Source organism: Limulus polyphemus, unplaced genomic scaffold, assembly GCF_000517525.1.
Source record: "Limulus polyphemus unplaced genomic scaffold, Limulus_polyphemus-2.1.2 Scaffold2785, whole genome shotgun sequence".
Classification (NCBI taxonomy): Eukaryota; Metazoa; Arthropoda; class Merostomata; order Xiphosura; family Limulidae; genus Limulus; species Limulus polyphemus.
Genome location: NW_013668395.1, coordinates 122823 through 131161, shown reverse-complemented (window position 1 = coordinate 131161; position 8339 = coordinate 122823). Strand labels below are relative to the sequence as shown.

Below are 8339 nucleotides of genomic sequence, written 5' to 3'. Positions count from 1 at the left end.
ATATTTCTCTTTGTAACTTGAAGCTTCTTAAATATTGGGAAACACTGGGCTGTCATTGTGTTAAAAAAAACAGTCGGTGATCTGATATTTTAAGTACTTTATCCAACTACAACTGACTTGCAGTGCAAGATCAAAGAATAGGTCAAGGATATAAAACACACGTTGTGTTAGTGCTAACTTTAGGTGTTAAATCCTACTTTAATGTTTTCTTAGTTGATGTATTTTAGTAGTTTATATATAAGAAACACTGGCTGTTTTTACTCCAGCGACGCTATATTTCGCTCTAATCAAGTATATTTGCTGTTATTCCTTTTATTGCTAAAATCCGTTCTTGACGCGCCATAAACTTGAACATTATAAACGATCTCGCGATTCTATTGATTAACGTTTTAATGGTTTTTATTTGGTTTTTTTCTTCTAATGTATGGGCAACATCTATGAATTGGCTTGCAAAAACATTTGTTTTGATTAAGTAACCATGTTGTTCCGTTGTCTTCTTCGGATAACGAGTTTATACTCCAACAGGATAAACTTAGGAAACGAGCGTTATCTTTAACTCCGAAACACAAGCTTCTCATGCCAGACTTAATGGAGACGTTGGAGACGGAATCTGTCAAAGGAAGTGCCAATAAAAACCGGGAAAGCGAAAGTATCGACCAACAGCCTGCTGTGGAAATGGCTGTTCCCCCTGCTCCAGGAAATAATCCGATATATCCGAGTTTTCCAGATACATTTCTCAAGCGATTAGGTCTTCATGGAAGCTCTTCTTTTAGGTAGGAGTACATATATATATACGTTTCAGGATATAATTGAAATTTTATTTTCTTAAAATTACACAAGTTGTGTTACAATTCAAATTACTACATACTTATCTAGGAGTCGAAAGATGGTTTCTTCATGACTACTTAAATGGTTTTTTTATTATTATTAACAAATAAAGATCATTAACTAACGAAAATTTGTGCATTTTAACACGTATGTAACCAGGTATAGTGTAAAATGTATTGATTAATATTCCAACATATTTTTCTTGTGATGTTCCATAATCAAACATTATAATGAGTCCTAGCTTTAGCCAAATGACAACCTTGTAGAGAATGAGACGGATAAGTCCGCGTGAATATTAGTCATTAATCTGTTGTTGTCGTAATGAATTAGATTGCAACATGTACATTATGCATTACCACTACCATTGTAAGGCGTTAAGTGCCGTCGGGTTGTGATACAATTGAAAGCAACGAGAAGACAAGATATGAACCATTGTCTCAAAGGGCTGTCGACTAAGTTGTCTGTCAATTCATGGTAGACGTTTCAGTATTATTCATTTAGGAAGACTGTCCTCATAGTGTCAAAAAACTGTTTAGTATACATTGTAAGGACATTACAAGGACATGTTAGGAAAAATGTCATTGATGCAAGTCGTTTAAATAAAATGTATACATTTCTCTTCGTCGCTTCTGCTATAGCAACAGTGTTTTATCACTAGTTTTATATAAGATTTTTGAACTTTTTTTTAACTTAGTAAATTTTATGTTTGTAAAGATGTTTGGTAATTAATAAAAACCCTCTTATGAAGGATTTTAGTTTTTCTTGAGATAAATAATTACTTACTTGCTCAGCTCAGATTGATTAATATTATTGTTTATAATGAATATTAGGGCAGTAATACTTCTCGTGTTGTGGAGAATGAGGAATATTAATTCTGTTTGTGTGTTATAGTCACTGTTAAAATACTTGTATGGCTCTTCCTGTTTAAGGAACGAAAGGTATGATCTGCATATTTTCAGTTGATATTACTTTACATACGATTAGCTTCAGGGACGTCACTGCTTTAATTATGCATGGACCTTCCAGCTATGGTTTGCCTACTGCTGTTGCTTACTACGCGTTTCCCAAACTTTTGTCATCCACGCTCCCTCCCCCTCTTTTAAAAGAATTTCTTGCGCACACCACTTTTTTTATTTTTAAATAAGTGAGATTGAATTAAGTAACCAGATATCGTACGCGAATACACATTAAAACGCGATGTATTGTTACTTGTTTCCATTAATAAAAAAATATTAAAAGGCTTAATTTTTGCACTATTTTACATTATTGCACTATTTACTTTACCCTAATCGCCAGCTCCCCCAAGCAATCATTTGCACGCACGCACGCACACACACATATTTGCATTTTTGTTCTTATTTTATCCTTTACCATAATCTGTAGTTTACTCGGAGGAATTGATCGTACCTTATTACGTCCTTTAACCTGTAGTTTACTCGTAGGAATTGAGCGTACCTTATTACGTCCTTTAACCTGTAGTTTACTCGTAGGAATTGAGCGTACCTTGTTACGTCCTTTAACCTGTAGTTTAATCTATAGCTGAAATGCTCAATTTTGTTCATACAATATCTTTTCAACTTATTTTGTTACATATTCTTGAACACATTCATGATAGTAAAGATCTGCTAGTGATCACTTTATCTGGCAACATTCATTATTGACCTTTTTTTCAAACTTAAGGCGAGGCATGGGACGCACATCAAATGTTGATCGAGTATAGTTCCACGGATATAGGGATGTAGAGTCTATGATATTTTCTCCTTCTTTTATATCATACAAAAATATCATTGACTCCCCCCCCCCCCCCCCAAAGAAATTATCTCGTGAGAAACAACTATGTGGTCCCTAAAGAAATTAATCAAAACTGAATTGTTAGTTTTCATCTTCTGCCTGGATTAAATCCTATGTTTTCAGGGGTCAGTTGCACACCTGTTTTCAGCAGACTGTTCAATGAATTCTTGCTTTTCCTCTGATGTATTGCAGTGAGACGGCAATCCTGACATTAATTACTTACTATCACTCATTGTAAATTGTATTCCTCTGCATGAATCAGTTGAACGCTTTATGCCACTCAGATTATTTTTGTTATACTTTGTTTTCTGTGATCCAACACATTTTTTGCACTGTAATTGTTCAACCACATCCCAGAAAGTCCTTGTACTACCCAAATCGTCCGTCATGGACTCGCGGAATTCTATATAATTAAGAGTAACGTGTGTGTTTGCTTGGGTAGCTTTTTATGCTTAATTAAACTATACAAAAAATATATTCGGAGTAAGGAAGTACAGATGGCGTCACTACATGCTTAAGGGGTGTGTGGGTGGTATTTTGGAAATAGATCTGTTATCCATCAGAGTCCACCTTATACAGCAGTGTTTGTGTTAACGTTTCTGTGTGAATTTATCCATTTGTTTGTAGATACTTAGAGTACCGGTACCATCACCTTGTTGAATTTTAATACTTACTCACGATACACAGGTTTTGAAAGTGTTGCTAGATCTGGTGTCTTTTACTAGACAAGTCGGTTGGTTTGTCTTTTTGTCTTATTACACCACTCGGCCAAAAGTGTCTTTAGTATAAAAAGTGTTTTGTGGATGTCACGTTTTGTGTAATAGGTTTAACCTCGCAGTCACTGGAACGCCCCGCATGGCCACTAGGTTTGTTAAGAACTCTCTGTATTTAAGATCTTACGCGAGTGGTCTAGACAGGGCACTTAACTGTTCAATTACATTACATACACAACACAGCTTTTACATTTTATGAAATTTCTGCATTTAAATACAAAAAAGGTTTTGTATGCGAAGCACGAGTTTTTTCCCCTAGTACTATATTAAACTCCCTTTGACCCATCATCACAAGATTGGAGGGGGGGGTCAAGATTCCCTGTCTTAAACAATTGAACTCAACTACTCATCACAGAATATCCTAGGTTATCCCTTGATTTCACAGACGGTCGTATCAGAAAGTGGACACTACCTGGGGGAGTATTATTACAATACCCCGTAATTGAACATGACGATGGGCATATCATGGGATTTGATAGCATTACTTCAACTGGCAAGCCTGATCTCCAGGTGTTGCTGGACGGCTCTTTGATAGTTGTGCGGATGTGAGCTGGGATACTTACGTGAAGCTGTACTCTGTTATCACTGGCATTGACTTTGTAAATTACAACAACGCACTCACAGCGCTTCATTCTTGGAATTACTTAGGGAGGTGAATGTCCAACACCGCATTCGGGTCTTAGTGTCAAAATTTAATTATATAATTTCCTTTTTGTCAATTGTCAAATAGAAAGGCTTTTAGTTGTATTTCTTAATAGTATAAATTAGGATTCTTCTACAGTAAGTGTCTGTGACATGTTAGCGATAAATTGAACGTGTGTTGATAAATTCAAATATAATGTGTGTGTAGTTCTCTCTTTCTTCTCAAATATACAATTAGGCCTATTCAATTACTTTAGAATTTCAGTTGACAAGCCGAAATATCTTCTATATTTGTTTCGCACTGGTATTCTCTGTGATTCACTTACAATTGTGGCGCGAGTTACCGTAATCGTTTGGTTTTCTTTTTTTCTAAAGATCCTCTGTTCCTTTTGTCAAAGTGCACTCGGGCTGATTCAATTACTTTAGAACCACGCTTTGACGGATAAAAAATTATTTTTCTCATCTTCTTTTCTACTGTTAGTTTCACTCTAACATATTAAACGTTAGGCTTGTCACTTCTACGGTATATAACTTCACGCGAACTTTATTCTCTTCTGCTATTATCTGTCTGCTTCCCCGTTCGTCTCACGCTATTTATATCTTTATCACTTAATCGTCTCTCTGCCTTCTATATTCTCGACGTCAATGTATTGTATGTGATATTCTCAACATCAATGAATTATTAACAGAACCTCCAACAATCGTCTGCTTTTAACTCATATTATAACAAACTAAACAATAATAAAACATTTATTCACAAAAATAAATTAATCAGTAATATCTGAACCAAACAATCTTTTATATCATGACATAGAGGAATTTTTTTAGGGAAGTGGCGCAGGAACTTTATACCAGGGGGGAACAACTTTCAAGTAACTTAAAATCGTCAGATATCACTTATACATAAAATACTAAGTAACTAGTGACTCGGTACAATGTATACGTTTTTTGAAAATTTAATCTTAATTTGGAAATTTCATTGTTGTTTTGCTTCCATAAGAATTCCTTTACTTCAGGGTGGCCGCTGCCGTTAAACAAGTCTAAGGTGAGTGACCGATTCCAGTGCCACTGTCACATTTATTTTATTTTTTGGTTCTTTTATAAACGCTTGCAGATGGTACTGCAACAAAATATTTTGGTCCAGTGGTACTAGAACTTGTAGAGTTAACCCTCAAATTAGACATATTTATATACTTTCTACTATCATGGGGTCCACATATTGCATAATATTGAGTAATTATGTTTTTGTTTTTTCTCTTGCAACATTCAGTGTAAAGAACTGGACAAACTAATTTAGTGAAATCACTCATTTTCTGTATGAAATAAATAAGGGACCACAGAATAATTAGTGGAATTAGTTGCAATATTGAAGGTATTTTTACTTGAATGTTTATGGCTTGTGCTATTAGGAATCCTGTAACTAGTAAAATCTCGGACCAAAAGAAAATTGGTGCATGAATAGTTATGATGTGACAAATCCCATGGGGGAGGGGGATCCTTATGGACCCTATCTGTAATTCTTTGGTTAATATGCCTACCTTCCATCTGTTAATGAACCAAATGTAATTATCTGCCCGGCTGGAACTGCAGATCATGCTTGATCTATAGCTTACTCACCTCGCTCTCGACAAACAATATCGTACACAACCTACGAATAAGTAACTAGACAACCAAACATCACAGAAATAATGTTGTTTTAATAAGTAAACTAACATTGAACGAAGAGTTCCAATGCTACAAATAGTATTTAGTGGATCTACCCTTTGCAATATTTAATGTATAAAGACTGTTACACATCGTATTTAAAAGATCAGAAAAATGGGCTTATGGGTTTGCGCCCCATCCCAAGTAAAGAAGTTGGATGAGGTGTTCCTAGAGATACTATATTTGGGACGCTTTCACGGCAGATGATAAACATTGGACCACAGATGCTCGATAGAACTCTTATATGGCGATTGACCTGTCCACAGGAGAATGATAATATTTGGACTTTCATGACATCCTTTTGTAATCGGGTTAAATGAACAGGTTCCCCATCTTGCATGTAAACACTGCCTTATCTGGTAAGGAGGTGGCTACCGTAGACAGGTAAGCCATATTCATGAATTATGGTGTATGGAACTGTAGTACTCATTCCTTCCCATACTCGCAGCTGTGATAATCACACTACCCAAATTGCACCCTATTCGTAACATAACCAATACCACATTTTGTCGTGGTTTGCTAGCTGTTCAATGAGCGCTCCTGGGAGGATAATTGACACATCCACATGCTTACACTGTCCGAAAATTGGGAAATCTGGGCTCATCGGAAGCAGTTGGAGTTCCAAATAGCAAATGATAACGTCTGTGATGGCCACTGTTGAGAACATCTGATATTGATTGAAATCAGGAGTAACCTTCGCCTAGCTAGTCTGCCATTGTAGCTCATGATGGTTTGAGGGTGCAGCTGTTTGATATGGGTCATTCATCACACTTTTTCTTATAGCAGCAATAGTCTGTACTGCAGAAGCTGTTGCTCAACGGGTCTGGAACTGTACTGTCATCCTATTCACTATGGGCAGTGGTGTCTTACAAGTGACCTGATGATTTATCTCGGACTTTGACAGTGTTCTCATCGTTCGTAGCATAATTGTATTCTGTGGTCTCTACTGAGCTATACCTGTATTTATACGTCTGGGTTATTTGCATATGACGTCATGGGGATGATCAATCTGTATTTTCGAATTTGTCTATTTGGTTTTTGGTAGGATATTTATATTTTTATACGTATTTCTATAGATATTATATATTGTAAGTTTTAACGTGAGTTATCGATGCAAAACAAATTTAAACTGGAACGGTTTTACATCTCGACAGTTTACCTCGTTACCTATTGATGCACTGTAGTTACCACATATGATATGTAGAGAGAGTGCTGGAGGTTAAAATTGTGGTTTATGCCATTTCATGTTAAAATAGTCACTTGATGAACATAATAGTTACCTTATTGTCGCGTCAAAATAAATGTGTGGATTTGAGATCTAAAATTCGCAAGTGTGTAGTAATACTCAATACTCGCGAAGGAAAATTCACTTACTATATGCTCTTGGCGGTGTCACTAATCAGAAATGTAGTGTCTGAATAAGACTCTTTTTTTACATGTAATATGTCTTTCAACAACCTGACAACTAAGTATTCCGTTTCAGAAGACACTTGCAAAGTTACATACATTTACACCGGTAGTGGAAACGATGTACGTAAGGACGTGGTATCATATGTGTGCTTCCTGTGAACTGGTTATCAATAAGAAACAGAGTTAGAGAGGCGTACAGCTGGTTTTTATATCATTATTATAGATGAGAAGAGTGCCCACGGCCAATTCTTATTGTTAACACATTAAAAAAAAACAACAAAAAAAAACCTTCAGTAAGTGAACCACCTCAGTGCCCCATTTTATCCAGATTGCACAAAGATATTCCAACACGAACTTTAAATTCTGGCGTGGGAACCTGAAAAAAAAAAGTAAAATAAAAAAGGTTTGTGTTGAAGATCACGTGAATGAACCCAGCATGCCTCGGATGAACTCGATATTCGATTTGACACAACTGTTACAGAAATCGTAAGCATTGATGAAATGTGTGTGTGTGTTCTTGTCATTCAAAATATTTCAAAATAAAAAAAATTTGGAGTTTAATTTCTGTATTTATCACGTTCGTAATATTGTATGAAAACAATGATTACGGTTATTGCATTAGTACTAGTTCAAACTTTTGAAAAATTGAAATTTGTTAAAAACTAGATTTCAATAGACCCAGGAATAAAATTGAGAAAAATAGTCAACTATTCAAAAGCACTCGGGTGTCTGGATCTTTTGAAATCTATTTGATTCTATTGTGCCAACTATCATACTTGTATTATATAATTTTATCTTGAGTTAATTTATATGTACTTGATTATTTCTTGATATGTATATTTGATACTAGCTTCTAAATGGTTGCTCCCCCCCCCCCCCTATTTTCACACGAACTTCATAGAGAATAATGAACCACCTTTTTAAAGCGCTTGAGCTGTTGGTCTGTTAATAAATGCTTTTGTGTGTTTGTGCGCAATAATTAATATATTTGTTGTTTTTTTAGCAATGACCAGCTAAGTGAACAGGAAATCGAGGTAAGAGTTAATTCTAGCTAACATAAATTATTTGTTGTTTTTTTAGCAATGACCAGCTAAGTGAACAGGAAATCGAGGTAAGAGTTAATTCTAGCTAACATAAATTATTTGTTGTTTTTTTAGCAATGACCAGCTAAGTGAACAGGAAATCGAGGTA

The 8339-nt window shown here is 35.5% G+C and overlaps 1 protein-coding gene across 6 annotated transcripts in view; it reads left to right on the top strand.

Moving 5' to 3' along the window:
* Positions 1-8339, top strand: part of LOC106467899 (protein MRVI1-like) — a 42776-nt gene that overhangs the window by 17683 nt on the left and 16754 nt on the right. For 3 of the 6 annotated variants that reach the window (XM_013928284.2, XM_022396108.1, XM_022396112.1), the window contains exons 2-3: positions 526-773; positions 8152-8182. In XM_013928284.2, the coding sequence (XP_013783738.1) occupies positions 526-773; positions 8152-8182 (279 nt within the window). Of the gene's footprint in view, positions 1-525; positions 774-7373; positions 7635-8151; positions 8183-8305; positions 8337-8339 lie in introns of those variants that run through there. The other 3 variants (XM_022396109.1, XM_022396110.1, XM_022396111.1) reach the window with 3 other exon arrangements.